This window comes from Cheilinus undulatus, linkage group 4, assembly GCF_018320785.1.
Source record: "Cheilinus undulatus linkage group 4, ASM1832078v1, whole genome shotgun sequence".
Classification (NCBI taxonomy): Eukaryota; Metazoa; Chordata; class Actinopteri; order Labriformes; family Labridae; genus Cheilinus; species Cheilinus undulatus.
Window position 1 is genome coordinate 28,974,002 of NC_054868.1, and position 16,616 is coordinate 28,990,617.

General features: G+C 38.3%; 1 protein-coding gene across 18 annotated transcripts in view; it reads right to left on the minus strand.

The window, feature by feature from the left end:
• The window catches only part of camk2d2 (calcium/calmodulin-dependent protein kinase (CaM kinase) II delta 2), a 69,423-nt gene that overhangs the window by 48,272 nt on the left and 4,535 nt on the right, over positions 1-16,616 (minus strand). For all 18 annotated transcript variants that reach the window (XR_005991829.1, XR_005991827.1, XR_005991825.1 and 15 more), the window contains exon 2: positions 13,281-13,375. Coding sequence is in view for 6 of the 18 variants with exons in the window: in XM_041785990.1 (XP_041641924.1) it covers positions 13,281-13,375 (95 nt within the window). In the remaining 12 variants the exon portion in view is untranslated. The remainder of the gene's footprint in view (positions 1-13,280; positions 13,376-16,616) is intronic.

A 16,616-nucleotide genomic window follows, 5' to 3' on the forward strand; every position in this document is an offset into this window, starting at 1 on the left:
TCACAGAAGGCTTTTAACATTCAATTAGAGGTCTTTAATAATGTAAGAAGCTATCATTCTGGGAATGTAATGACACATTTGTGGAAAAAAAATCAGATTCTATATCTTCTTAAGATAAAAGTGGAAATAAATTACAAACAGGTAGAATATTCTGTGCAAAAAAAACAACAACTTTTGATTGTCAAGTCCTTTGTTTGACACCAGTTGAGAGATACACTCAGTTTGTCATCAATAACACCTACGAGGCAGAAATTCTGCTTGCCTTTTCTGTGTAATGGGAAAGCTATATTTTATGTTAGCTGTATTTTGAGTTCTACAGGAAAGGGTTAAAATTAGAGCTATCATCTATTAAGATTTTTAATCACAATTGATCCCAGATTTTCCATAGTTAATCAGGATTAATCTTCACTTTCTAGCCTATTTTGAAATCCCCCTATTTTAACACCATTTAGAATAGATTATCATTTCGTACTGTCTTAAACTAAGGATAACTGACTTCCCGTGAAGATACATACCTGCTTTTATTTTGAAAGAAATACAGAACTTTTGAGATCAAAACTCTTTGTTATGGATTGAAAAGAAAACAAGGGAACAGTAAAAAAGGTAAATGTTTGATGACACAAGGTAGAGGTGACTTTATAGTTGTCCACTGAGCTATCTGTTAGCTTTTTCAGGTTAAATAATACATTAAAAACACTGGTACTGTGATGTCACTTAGCCAGAGCACTCCTCGCCGTTGCTATGCAGTGACTGTTTTTTCAGACAGTTTTGCTGCTTGTAGCTGTTTCTGTCATAACAGCTTTCATACAGACATGAGTTTACTGCATGTTGGCTCTGTCTCCCTGTTGTCAAAGCTCTGTCATTCCTTCTAAGTTTTACCTCAACAATCCTTCCTAGAAGTGACTGGATTCAGTGTATAGTGCTGGTAGCTTTTCAAAATAAAAGCATTGTGTACAAACGAAGGGAGTTTCTCCAAAGAAATGCTAAATTGGGCTTTAACTTTGAAAAGAACAAACAGGAAGTGTTTTCATACTGTGTTTATCTTTACCTGCAACATTTTGAACCGTGTGGAAACTGACAGCTTCATAAACAGTAGAAGTTTGGGGAACAACTTTATTAAACAGACACATTTTAGCTCGTGGCCTTCATCAAGTCATCAAGAAACTGATTTCAAACATATTCTGCCGATGTGAACTAAATATTTGCTACAACAAGGTAAAGATGGCTCTGTGTTTGACCGATAACCGCTGGTGTTGCAAGGAAAACACAGACGACACCTTAAATCTCAAAATTCTCTTTGCACATGTCTACTGCAGCGCCTCTGAGATGCAGCCCTAACTCTGGCTGCCGGTCTGAAAAAAACGGTTAAAGCAAAGGAAAGGCGAGGGCTGCTGAGGCTAAGTGATGTAACAGTACAAATGCGGACTAAAATATGGCAGCCTCCTGGTGAGTTTATGAGCTCAAATTTACTCAAATTGCAGATATCTAAGATATCTATTGAGGGTTTTTTGTTCAATATACATATGAGAGATACAAATATCTATCCAACAAGATGAACTTGTCTGATCATGCAGGGTTCCTTTTAAAGGGCAGTGGTCGACTCATTGTACTAGTACATCACTGTGGCTGCAGGGAGACCCTGCAGTGTCTAAACCAATTGGTGTGCTGTAGGTGACAACAAAGCATGGGATTAATGTGATTTCAAAAAATGAATGCACAAAGTGTTTACTATTATCATTGTAATTAATGTATCAATGCTTTCAGCCCTAGTGAAACACATTGTTTTTGTAAAGACACACTCTACACACTGGCTGGTATTTATGTAAACAATTTCGACAGTACATTGTAACAAAAATAATTCACTAAGAATGTCCCAGTGCATCAGTTTAGTATTGGAAACAGCAAACATTAACCATGTTGATAAAAATCAGCCATCCGCAAATAATGTGGCATGAACCAATATCAACATCCTTTGGTTCCTTGTCATGTCATGTCAGCCACTCTGCCCTATTCACTTATGTCACTCAATTTGAAGTGATTCATTTCTTACTTTACTTTGCAGTGAAGTTATCTCCACAAGGAGGACAGTTTTGTTCACAAACTATTTTTCATTTTATCATTATCATCTTGATAATGTGTAACAACAGGCAAGATTTCGGCAGAGAGTGATAGTTTTTCACTGACAAATTTATCCTCTAAAGCACTGAATCTCTAATGTGTAAGTTTGTATAGCCCATGTAGGACTACACATCCTGCTTACATGCACAGCTGATGGACAGTACATTAGTGTTTATAAGGCTAATATTTGAATGAAAAGTTAAAGAAAGATAGAGCAGATCAAAATTCGCAGAATTTATTGAATAAAATATTGTACTCTCAACAAATATTTGTTGGCCTTTATATTCTCTAAAAACAAGATTCTCATTTCCCATTTCCTATTTATCTGCTTGCATTGTCCAAAAAGGATGATTTGCGATTTGAATCTGATACCCAGGAAATGTCATCCGCACCCTGATTCAAGCCATGGCAGCACAGTTCAAACAGCTGCAATGGTCCTCAGCAATGTTCTTCAGTCATCTAGTTGCATCATGAATATTTAGTCTCAACTGAGCTCTAGACCAGTGGTTCTCAACTGGTGGGTCGGGACCCAAAAGTGGGCCGCGGGGCTGTTTTCAGTTGGTCGCAAACTGGTTTCAGGAAAAGAAAAGGCAAAATATCTCTGATGTTGCAACTTTATTGTGCAGGAAAATTAGTAAATTCTGATTGTTTTTTTTTTGACATTTTCATGTTATTTTATATGGAAATATTTTTTAGAAGGTTAGTTTTTGTACGATAATTTGTAAATGTCTTGTCACCTTTCAAAAAAAAAACACCAAAATGTGTTATAATGGTGAAACACAGTGAAATGAAATGTTTGCATGTGTTCCCTCCAAAAGTGTTAGCCAGTCTCTTTGTTCAGCCTTCTGTTGTGTTCCTTCCAAGGTCCAAATTTCAGCATTTTTTGTTGAATTAATTTCATATAAATCAGAAATGTGGGTCCCTACTTCACATTACAGCAGGTTGTGGGTCCTACGGCTGGATCATTTGAAAACCACTGCTCTACACAACTGTCAAGAGAAAACATTGGCATAGTGGGAGTGTTACACCAAAAGAAATGGTAAAAAAAAAAAAACATCATAATGCATCAGTAACATCAACAATCAGCTGGACTGATATTCAAACATCTGTACCAGCTCTAATTTTCACAATCAGTGCATCTCTAGAATATTTAAAGCAAAAAAAGTCAAGTTTGACTGGAGAAACCTTGTTAAATGCAGTGATGCTGTGACCAAATGCCTTTCTTTGGGGAATTTTTGATAGGCATAACAAAAGGAATCTCTTCAAACATTTGAATATTTTATTGATAACAAATAACTTTGGGTTAAAGTATTTCCCTGATTCATGTAAACTGACCCACAATCCTCATTTGTGTGCTTAAAAGGTTCTGCATTAGGTTTTATGAAGAGCTCTAATTGAAAAGATGTACTAAGGTCAATAACACCCTCTTTACCCCACAGCCATGCAGCCATACGGTTCATTTCTTCATCCTGCAGAACCTGAAGCTTTAATGAAATCATGCAGGCCGCTGAGACACCGTCACCCTCTGCTGCTCTCCAAAAGAGGAAGAAGTATGAGACAGATAACTTTCTTGCCTTCTCTTCTGAGGAGAAACAAAAGGTGGCTGGTGTCAAAGATAAAGTTGCCCTTTGGGGATAGCTGAAAGGCTAATAATGTGCAGTATAATGTCTGCCTTTATCTCATCCAGCATAATGCAGCCCCACAGACATAGACTTATCAACTTTTACTGGTGTAATGTTATATTGGTCATCCGGGGAAGATATGAATATGCACTACATACTTCAAAATGGACATGAAAAAACACAGATGCAGTGACTCCATACTGTTCTGTGGTGTCTTGTATTATGATGTCAGCAGCTGCAGTAGAAATAAAAGCATCAGGAGGAGCATCAGAGTCTTAAAATACTGTATCCATAATCACAGAACAAAATGATACTTTTAGCTCGTAACAAAGAAACCATGGAGCGTATTGGTAGCATAGCAACTAGCACAGGCTTATCAGTGCACTGCATTGGTTATTCCAACTAGCTGTGTAATTATGTGCTCATGTTCTGTATCAAAGTGTACAGACTTAGAACAGGTTGTTGCTCAAATAGAAACCTTTCAAAATCTCCACGTAGATATGACCTGAACTTTTCCATCCATTCCTTTTTTTACATAATGGTGGAGAAAGAAATAACATTTTAAAAAGTAAGAGCGAGATGTTCTGCAGCTTCACTTCATCCCACGCCTACTCATGCTAGGTGTGCCAGAAAATATCTTCACCCTCTGCTTTGGGTTTTGGTCTAAAACTAGAACATTGTTGCACAATAGGAGTACTGGAAAGCTGGAACTTTGAGATTTTTGTAGAAAAACCTCCTGAAACTTCATGCTTTATCAATGTTTATATATCTTGTTAGATATTAGAGTTACTGTCATGATGTCTTTTGAATTGTAGCTTCTTAAAAAGCTCTCCTTGTGATCAGATTTTGATGACACAATGCCACTTAAAAATTTTTTCAAAAAATCCAAAGAAGACACTTTTTTCCTCATCTATCGTCTTAATACCAGTGAATTCAAGCTGATTCATGAGTGTTTAAGTGACATAATGTCTTGATGCTAAAAAAATACCCCAAACTTATTGCACAGACTAAAACTGGTTAAACTAGGAGAGTCATGACCTGAAAGTGAATGTGTGAGGTAGGACAGGGAGGAGAGCATCGTTGGGGGAGGAGGGGTGAGTAAGACGACATACAGATGATGAAGAAGAGACAGAATGACTCGGTATTAAAAACACCCTTACTTCCTCCATTACCCTTAACTGTTCACTACATAGCTCATTTCCAAATACAGACATGTCAAAAGTGCAAGATATACAGTTTTGATCACAGCTTACATTATCTAGAAATTTAAAGAAGGGGAAGTTTTATCATGAGAACGCTGATGGCTGCTTTGCCAGACGATTCTACAGTCATGCATCGCACACAAATGTAGTCATCCTTGTTGATCTTTAGGTTGAGCTAACCATCCAAAAGAGACACTTTGCTGTTTTATGTGATTATCAGTGTTGCCTTTACCTCTAGGACATTATTTGACCATTTTTCTTAGTAATAACTGTATAACTGTTAATAAAACTGTGAGAAAATCAACATTTCTAATGCTTTTCCATGGAGGTCTACAAGTGCGATTGGCTTGTGGCTCTGGAGGCTGGGGCTTAAGAAGAGGTCAGATCTGCTTTGCTACTTGCTGATGAAATGTAAGAGTGGCCATATGTCCCGGTGCAGGAGCCAGATGTGCTGGAGTGTCAGATCTGCTCAGGGTCCTGCGCCTGCTTATTATTTTATGATTGGCTCTACATTAAAATGACAATGTAACACTGTTTAGAGAGGTTGATTTTTACTGCATTTTACAAGGGTCCTCAGATCGACACGCCAGACAAACCAGAACAGCCTGAACCAGCACGGAGAATTTTTGTCCTCTGAAATACTGCATTACTTAGTGATTAGAACTTGTGAGAGGCTTTGTGGGTCTTGCAAGATGTGCTCACCAAGCCCCAAGATTTGTTTGCTTTTATTTCATATTTGCTTTTCTTTCCAGTGCAAATAAAGTCTTTTTGAATTTGAATACAAAAATGGATATCTTGTTTATCTATTCAATAAATAATTAATGGTATACATAATACATAAAAGCCTTATTACAGTTTGGAAGTAGTATTAATTCAATCTGTGGTTCTCAACTGGTGGGTCAGGATCAAAAAGTGGGTTGCGGAGTTGTTTCAGTGGTTCACCAATGTGTGACTGAAAAAAGTGGTGGCAAAAGGTCTGTAAAGTACTGCAGTCTTAAGTGAACATGCATCCATCCATGTTATATTATTATATGTATTTCAGTTCATTTATGTCCTTTTTGTAACAACAAAGCTGCTTTTCCCATGATGTTGAAGTAATTCCTCAAGACCTCTATAAATTGGAAAAAATAACATGTAATTGTGGGGAAATGGGGTGTAAAATATGTAAGTTATGTCCTGTCTCAACACTATTCATTAAATAAAACTCAGTTTTTTATATTTTATTTTATTTGGGTCATCACTTGACATTGAAGACACTGGTGGGTTCTGAGGCTTAACCAGTTGAGAACCACTGTATTAGACCAAATATATTTAAGTCGAAAACTACATCTTCAGATATTTTTAATCAAAGACAGAGACCCCTGCCACCCCAATCTCAGTAAAAGACAGAAAAATTACATTAAACCTCACATTACATATAAAAGGACCTCATTACAAATGAATTATATATCAGCTAACTCTCAGATCAACCACAGTGTGCTACAGCATCATAAAAATGTAAAGCCAAACATACTGCGTACCACTGACAGCATAACCAGAACCCAGAGCAGATCTGACACCTGAGCATATCCAGTACCTACACAGTTTTACTAGAACTGTCCTGTTTTCAAGCACTTTGTCCCAAATCCCAACAAATATCTTTAGAGTACTAACATGTTTTCAAATGTCCTTGTGTCAAACTGCCAAAACTATTAACCATGCTTACAACACTGATTTGTCTATATAAATGTCAGTCAGTGCTGTTGCAAAGGTGGTTTCTGTTTTAGTCAGTCAAATATCACTAATGCACCTCTGGTCAAAGTAGTTGTTGCTTAGCCAGGCTGTTATCATACTGACAGGACCTGCTGCATAACAACAGGTGTGGTAGCCATCAGGTCAACAAAGAAGACAGTACTACCCAAAGAGCTCTGGGAGCGTTAGCTGCCTTTTGCAGAACTTTGCACACGCTGCAAGTGACCATTTTAGTTGCCTATGGTGGAAATGCCAACATATAAATCGATATAAAAACACAAACATGGAAGTAGCACTGTTGCAGCCTACTTTATTAAGACATACGCCTGTAGAAACCACCTTAAACGGACTGCTCAGGAGGGGGCAGCGGGATTGAGGCAAAAAAAGCTGACAAGCATCTCAGTGCATGTCATCAATGGTAGCAAGTAAATGAAATGTTCAATTACACCAATGCAATCCTTCTGTTTTATGTTTACAGGCATATGATTTCACTTTTTAACTACTGTTTTGAGCTCCTACATGTGGGATTGCAGTAAAATGACATACAGAGTTGCATTGTGCTGTTTTCCTTTTATTTACTGTTTTTTTTTTTTTGTTTGTTTGTTAAACTGTAAATGCGCTGTCAGTGCTGTTTTAATATGCTTGTGTTTCTTCTTGTCCATGCTGAAAACAAATTCCAATCATTTTCAGCCTTAACAATTTTGCATTTAAATATTTGACAGATGAAAACATGCCCTCACTTAGATGCACACAAACAACCATAATATCAGTTTGGGGCTAAACAGCGCTCTGGTTAGCAACATATGAGCATCAGCTGAAACCAAAAACCTGTCTCTGCAAATTCTGTGGAATTTCAATAGTCAATTCTGTGCATGTTTGTGCACATCTTTGTGTTTATGTGCGCCTGTGTGTGTTTGTGTGTGAAAGAGAGCTGGAAAGAGACACCCAGAGTGCGAGAATGACCAAGATCTATTTATAGCCCAGTACCCAGTGAGTCATGTGATCCCCCCCCTTCTTCCCACTGATCCCTCCTTTCTTTCCTACCCCACTCCTCTGTCTCTCCCTCTCCCACAGCCACATCTCCCCCACTCCTCCCTTCCTTTACTTCAAAGATTGGCAAAACACAGACACAGTCGCACTGGAGGAACCAGGAATGGAGGCGTTATGGGGGCAAGGGAAAGCAGGTGGGAGGACAAATCTTTATCTTGACTATTGAGGGACAAGAACATGAGGGAAATAAGAAAAATCTGTTTTATATAAATACATACAAAAGACTGAGGCAGACTGGCACCTAAGCAACAGCTATCATTGCTGTTGCCATGGCACCTCTAAATAAATAAACAATGGTGCACACCTTGTACCAAAGAAAATGTCCACTGTGAAGGACAGTCACATACAGCACGGTTGACTGGACCAACATCAATGATATCCTGGTCTCTGGCATTTCAATAACATTCATTTACATTCAAATTAAAGCATATATATATATATATATATATATATATATATATATATATATAGGGTTTTCATTTGGTTATGAAAAAGAATTTATATCAGTGGCTCAGTGGCTCTTTGTGTACTTAAAAAAAAAAAAAGCGAACAGGACCGTCAACTACAAGACTGAGTATTTCTATATGATCATTTTGGATGCATTCTAACATCAGGGTGGGTGTCAGTCAATTCATTAACAGCATACTGTCAAAAAACGTTTTTAAAAACTACTCTTCAGCAAAGGACCATTATGAGTTTCAAGTTAGATATTAAAGGGGACATATTATGCAAAAATCTCTTATTCAGGCTTTTCTAACAAAAATATGTGCCCCTGGCCTGTCCACAATCCCCTCAAGTACCAGAAAAATCCATTCCCTCTCTTTCTCCACCTTTCAGAAAATGTGTGCTGAAACAAGCTGTTCTCAGATTATATCCCTAGTGACCTCACATGGGGAGTAAACACCCGCCCCCAGGTTTGGTTGGCCCTTCCCTTCTTGGAGGAAAGTGCTCTACTGATCCTCTCAGCTATCAGCTGAGATGCTGGATAGCTCAGCGGGTTGCCCCGCTGGCTACAGTCTGGGAGATTGATGGTTCAAACACCAGTCAGGTCCTAAACTTTGGATAAAAGTGTCTGTAACATCAGGACTGCCACATCCATTTCCTGAGAGGGGCATGGTCAGGGGAGGAGTCAGGCAGCTCATTAACATTTAAAGCCACAGAGACAGAAACGGCTCGTTCTGAGCAGGGCCGAAACAGAGGGGTTTTTTAGACATGCATAAATCCAACACTGGAGTGTTTTTTCAGCAATAAACTTCATAGGCAAACACAAGCATGTTTTGGGGACCTCTGAGAACAATATAAATTTGTCTTTAAAGAGTAAAATGTGTCCCCTTTAATAATGAGGAAGGGTGAGAATTAAAAAAAAAAAAAGAACACTATTGCAGAACAAAATAAATTCAGAAGAACCATGGCCAGATTCCATGGTCGCACAAGGCAAATTTGTCTTGCAAAGCTGTAATCTAAAATGATTTTGCCAGGTCTGAAAATGGTAGCTACAGGAAGCTGAAAGCAGTGGCTGCCACCAGTTTGGAGTTTAGCTAAGATGTAGCTATAGTATAGCAGTAGTTTTACAAGAACTGGTCCACATTTATTTATTAAATAAAGTATATACAATGTCTACCACTGGTGGAGTTTAGCTCAAATGTAGCTTATGTATAGTGCCGGTTCTATCAGAACTGGGCCAAATATCTTAAATCAAGATTACTATCATTGCCATAGCTTTGTTTATTGTGCTTCCTTTCTTGGGCTATCAAGTTTAACATTTAAAATTTCAAATAGGAGCAGCCCCAATCATCCCCCTATGAGATTTAAGAGGGAAAGATCACCCTTAAAACACCTCACACAAGAGGAAAAATCCATCAGGATAATCTTTAGCACCACCAGGTAACAAAGCTTTAGTAACTTTGGTTGAAAGGGGAGAATCAGGCCTAAAATTGGCAGGATTATCTTGTATTGTGTATCCCCTTAAAGAGATAGTTCCTCAAAAGAGTGTTGGGTTTGTGAAGATTGTGGCATCCCTTGTGGGGAAAGAAATACATCATAACACTTTGCTGTTTCAATCTTTTTCTGTTTGTTTTTTAAATAGAAATAATCTTCTCTTGTTTTTTTTTTTTTTTTTTACCACAGTCACTCACTTTGAACCTTTGTTGCAGAAAAAAATTAAGAAAATGGCTGCAAAACCATTTTTTTAATGTCAAGTGAAAACAGATCCCTACAAAGTAATGTCAGTTAAATAGAAATATGTGAGGTAAAGTAAGTGATTGCATGAATGTTCACCCTCTTCCAAGTGACTGACCTAATTTAACAGAGGTCCAGCCAACTGGCGCTAGTAGTCTCACATTTAGTGAAATGGGGATCACCTGAGTGCAGTGAATGTGTATCAACTGATTGCAGTATAAACACACCTGTGTCTGGAAGGTCCAGTCACGGCTTAATCAGTATTCCTGGCTACCATTACACCATGAAGACAAAAGAACACTACAAGTTAAAAAAAAAATACAAAAAAAAATTAAGGCACTGAACATCCCTCAAAGTTCAGTTAAATCAATCATCAAGAAATGGAAAGAATTTGGCATGTTTAAATCTGCCGAGATCAGGCCGTCCTCACAAACTGAGTGGCCGTGCAAGAAGGACACTAGTGAGAGAGGCCACCAAGACACCTATTACTACACTGAGGAAGTTACAATCTCCAGCAGCTGAGATGAGAAAGACTGCATAAAACAACTGTTTCTCTTACTCTTCACCAGTCAAAGCTTTATGGAAGAATGGCAAGTATGGTAGTGGCAGCATCATGCTGTGGGGATGCTCCTCGGCAGCCAGCCCTGGAAGGCTTGCAAGGGTGGAGGGTAAAGGAATGAGGCAAAATACAGAAAAATCCTGGAGGAAAATCTTGTTCAGTCTGCAAGAGAAATATGGCTTAGGAGAAGTTGTGAAAGCTACACAGAAATAGTTTAAAGACAACAACATGAAAATTTTGGAGTTGCCCTGTCAAAGCCCAACCTCAATCCAATAGAGAATGTGTGGCTGTTCCCACCCAATCCATGATCCTGACTGAGACCTATCCACACAGACTCAGTGCTGTGATTGCAGCCAAAGGTGCACCTCCTAAATACTGACTTGAAAGGGGTGAATGTTTATGCAGTCACTCATTTTACATTACATATTTTTATTTAATTGACAGTATGTTGTTAAAATCTGTTTACCTATGACATTAAAGATGGATTTTTTTGTTGTTGTTTTTTTCAAAAAAAAAAAATCAAAATTATATTATCATGATTGATTTAAAAAATATGAATGAACGTATACTTATTATAGGCATTGTAAACTGGTAAAAGAGAATGGGGAAAAAATCATGGCATCATGTCTTTCATATGATTTCAACAAAAAATATATTCTTTAGATTTACAGTAAAAACAAACAAGTGACAAGCAGGGGTCACACAGTTATGCACAAGGCAAGTGCATACATATACAAACAATGACAATCATGTACACAGACACACACAAAAATAGACGGGGGATTACACACACAAGCACATACAAATTTGCACATACACAGCACATCACAGGCAAATACAAAGTGACAAAAGCGAGCAGACAGAGTCATAGTGACAGGACACTGACGCATGCATGAAGGGAGAGGACAAATATTCAACTGCTGTGAGGGATACAGCACAAACAAACACACTTCTATGTTGACTTATTTTTGTCACTGATTATCTTTCTCTCTCTGCTGCTGCTGCTTTCTCTCATTCACGACTCATCTGCTGCTCTTAATGAAATGCTGTATAATCAAGACTGCAGATTGCAGGACTGTGACTGACTGACTGGTGTCTAGGTCTATCACATGTGTGCAGAGCAAGAAACACCAGACACATATAGATACACACTCAGTGCCTTGATCTGCCTGCTTTCCAGCCACCAATCTTGTTCTTAAACCCTTTCCAATCACATGTGCTCATGCACATGCACTTGCATATCAACACACGCACGCACAGTGATGGAGTGGGGTTGGGGGGAGGTCATGATCCTGCCAGAGAGAAGGGAATCAGAGTTGCAATTCTAGGGCTTATCGCGGAAAGAGGGTAAGACCATATCTGACACGCCAGCATGCCCGGTATGTAAACCTCTAAACACACAAACACAGAGAGAGGAAAAAAAGGGAGAGAAATAGAGAGCGCGTGCACCCACAGATGCACATGCATGAGCAGCATGAGCAGTGAGATAACCCTTTGCAGTATTTTTGGAAAATCTGTCACTGCATGCAAATGGTGGGAGACTGATCTGCCTACCGAGGTGTCTATTACCAACACTGTATACAGAAAGCAATAGGTCAACACTAGTGGAAGAAAGGAAGGCAGGCAGAGCAGATGCTTTGGGAAGAGAGAGAGGAGAAAAAGCAGAAAGAATGGAGATGCAGCATCACCAAAGGAAGAGAAGGGGAGATAAGAAGCAAAGTGGCAGAGGAAAGAAGGCAGGCAGTGATGGTGAGGCATTAGGAGAGATGAAATTGTGCAGGAAGGAGGGGGCGGGTCGACGTAACTGTGAGAATATGACATACTTTGTATTCGACCAAAAAAAAAAAAAAGGGGGTATATGTAAAATAAAGGATGAAGGGAAAACACAAAAAGTAAAATCTAGAGGATGAAATCAGAAAAAGGATGAAATAATACAGTAAAAAGGTTAGGGACACTTTAAAAACATGTATTTGCATCATAACTATAAAACCACAAGCAGTTGCATAATGATGCAAATAAACAGACAAGGTCATTTCCAGTGAAATATAATAAATCATAATTTATCTCGGTGGCTCCCCTCATAGCCACAAAAGTCTGAGTCCTTGTGTGTTATGACAGCCGCCATGGGCTATCTCAGAAAGCAAGCCATGAAAAAAAACGCCATTGGCCAAAGCGAAATAGGAACAGCACAGGGACAACACACCATTGGTTAATATTCTGAATATGCTGTTGGCGGTTCCTGGGTCATGTGTGTGCTTGCGCAGGCACATATGTGTGTGTTAGAGCTTTAGCTAGTGTGTGTGATTATGAGTGTTTGCGTCCCAAGCCTAAGGCAACCAGGCCAGCGGCTACAATTACAGTGACGGATGTGAAAGAACTGGGTCGGCTTTGCGAGAGATCTGCCCATGGGACGACAAGACCAGCCAGAGCCCTGAATCAATACAGAACACACACACACACAAGGTTGTGTGTGACAAGCATTTGCATAAATGACAGATATTAACAAGGAAAAAAGAAGGGAGAACATGTACAGTAAAACACTGCATGAAAAGTGAAGGGGATCGTGAGATATCTGCTGTTTACCTCTGCGCACACACAGAAAACTTAATCACCCAAAATCCAGATGAGCCTCTGCCCCCCTGTGTGCCTGCTGTCTCTCAACCTCTCACTTAAATGTACACACAAACTTGTTCTCTCTTAGAGCTCCGATGCCTGTTTCAGGGGCAGCGATGTTCACAGCTCATGCACACATAACTCAGTGACACTCGAGGCATGTTTTCTGCTCGTGTGTTTCCATATGTGTGTTTTGGTGTGTCATACCTCTGGCGGAAAGCTTCTTGGTGTTGATGATTTTGGCAGCATATTCCTGTCCAGAGGAGATCTTCACACACCTCCTGACCACAGAGAATGCACCCCTGAAATAAACAGAAACAGAAAATCTTCCTGAGTAGAGAGCCAAACTGGTAAATATCTTGTATAAGATTGAATTTTACAATTTCACAATTTAATTTAGAAGAAACTTTTGTAAATACAGTAAACACAACACAAGCAAGGATCTATAAAAGAAGAAACATCAACAAGTGCAGACAAACAGCTTCAGGTCTGATTGGACACAGGTTCTGACAGGAAGTTCACAGATGCAATGCAAAGATTGTATGGAAATGATATTTTTAAAACATCATCATCAACAACTTTATTATTTATATCATCATCATCATCATCACCTCGCATATTCTTATCAGCTACAGCACCATCCTCAATATTGAACCCCCAGTAAGATTGTCAGGAAATGTGAAACTCTGATGAATTGTTCAGTTTACATTATTTTTATAATCCACTGTATGGAGAAGTGCTCCATGATCATGCCGGCGTGGTTTCATCATGTGCTACTTTGTCACATGACAGCAAGAAAACAAAGCCACATTTTGCATTGCAATCACTTTGCATGGAAAGCATGATCTTTTCTTTAGTTTTTGTTTGATTTCAATAGGTTAAGGAAAACAGGAAATATGATCATTTTAATTTGATATAGAAACTAATGTTACACATAGGGGACAGTGGACCATGCTGTACAGGACTGGCACTAGTATTTTTTCATATTTTCAGAATATTGTAATTTCTTTTTAAAAGTGGCAATATATTGTTTTAGATAACAGTTAAATTAAACTTAAAAATATATATAGTTTTCATTTCATAAAGTTGAGGTAGTGCTGAAAAATATTATATCAAACATGAGCATGGTATACATTTTCTGAGTGGTTTATTTTGTCAAAGGAAAAATAACAAAATGGCAAAATAGCCAGTGGACCTCTAAGGGTTAAGAAAAAACTACAGATTTTTAGATATATCTTCAACAAAGGCTGCTTAAGGAAAATTAACTGTGTAAACTGCACAAATTTGTTGGCAATGTTTCCATACCAGGATGCTGCCTTCCTAAGCGCAGCATTTAAAATGAGTGTAGGAGGTACCTGCATTTTTTGTCAATTAAAAACAAGAATATATCTAATACTGGGTGCTTGAGACTCCTTTCTTGCCGCCATGGAATCAAACCAGTATTGCATTGGATTTTTCTATAATTGTATTAAAGTTCTAAAATCTGACACATAGTGTCAACCCAACTGGAAAGTCATCTTGCTCCTAAAAGTCTTGCACTTGCCTTGACGGTAATGGCAAGGTTGAAAGGACAGGTCTTCAGGGCAAAAAGTACAGTTTTTTAGTGAAATAGAGCGAAGGAAGTGGGAACTACAGTAACCATTGCCCCCCCTGATTTAACTGTGTAAAAGTGGTGGATGCCATGATTGGTGAGGGAGAACCCAATAAAAAGTTTTTGAGATTGCAGAGGCTCCAGTGACTTTTAAATCTGTGTGGAAAGATTTGGGCTTCTCATGTCACAAAATGAGAGAAGAGAAAAGGTTATGGCAAAACAAAAAACAATATGCAGACACTGCCAGACTGCAGTGACACACTGGATGGGGAATACAAGTGATACATGGAGCATCTTGATATATCATCGTTCGCAAAGATGTGAGGAGCAGAATCAAGCCAGGCCAAAAGACTTTTAAGGAGACGTTCACAATCCCATTTCCTCACAACAACGCCATGGCTCAACAGATCACAAGGTGGATCAGTGAATATATCCGCAAAGACATACAGCTTTTTTTAGTGGTGACAACGAAGGTTTTAGAAGGTAAGTAAACACGCTGCAGCCAAAGTAAAAGTATGTTTAAAGCCTAATGCACTCCTTTGGCACTTTTTGCCCATATTGTAATATTCAAAGTGCAACTGTTAATAAATGCTGATGTCATTTTTTTGTACAAGCAAATTGAGCATTTTGGAGGCTTTTATGATACCGCAATAATGTCATAGTGTGGACTTGTTACCCAGGTATCATCATACAGTTAGATTTTGATACTGTTACATCCCTACAATACATGTATAGAGTATCAACAATATTCAATTCATAGGACTGATACCATAATTCATTAGCCTCCCTAAATCAACACGTTCAGTCTTCAAAACAAAATCAAATTTTTAAGCTGCTATTTGCAACAGCTGTTCTAGATAAGCAGAAAAGAAACAGTGAGCTTCTAGCAGAGGAAAAATCAAAGCTAGAAAACGTCAGTAATAAATTAGAGATGGGTGATACCAGTGTTTTTTAATTCGATACGATACCGATACTATTTGATGTAATTTTATCGATACTGATACCGATACTTTTGGAGAAAGAATAAAATATTGGGCAAACTTGGCAAACTTTCAAAAGTTACACATTTCAGGCAGTTAAAAAGGCATATACAGGTCATTCAGAAATTCATTTAGGGGGAAAATTCAATTAAATTACGATGTTTAAGCAGGTAAAACAATAAAATAAATAAACTATAATCAATGCACAAACTTGTATATAGAATTAAAATATCCACAACATAACCAATTTCTTTTCTTTTTTTAAATTCAGATAGTAGGGTTAGTCATCTATACCCACTTATCTGAAACAAAAATGTAAGAAATACAAGTCATCAAAGATTTTCATCATAATATTTATCTTGTTATGTTTCTATAATTTGGTCTTTATACATTTTATGGTATTGGCATGTGATCTCAGTATTTTTATGTTTTCTTACATTTTTGAAATTTACTTAGGGACCACACTGAGTGAGAAAGACAGCCAGGTTCACATTACAGACTATAAAATGACTTTATCCACAAGTGAGTGGAGTTGCTGAAATCTGTTACTCATTAATGATTGGTCCTCAAAGTCACATGGTACAGCAGAATCGACATGTCCGATTGGTCCTTAAAGCCATGTGACATGGACGAGCAGGTAAGGCATGTTTGATTGGTCTCCAAATTCACGTGACTGGCAGTAAAGCCAAAACAGTCTGGAAGAGAGAGACGCAGGGAGGCACTCGGCGGAGAGGCGGTGGTGAGACGTATTTTATAGTACTCATTTGGTATCGATACTTTGCTAAAGGGATTGATACCAAAGGAGTACTTGGTAAATATCAATAAATCAATACTTTAGTATAGATACTCCTACCACTATAATAAATAATCTCTCTTAATGGTCTTTAACCTGACACGCCAGATGGACTGTTTCAAGTATCTTTTGCATGGGATATATCTCACATCATTCATACATGGTGTTAGGGAAGGGTA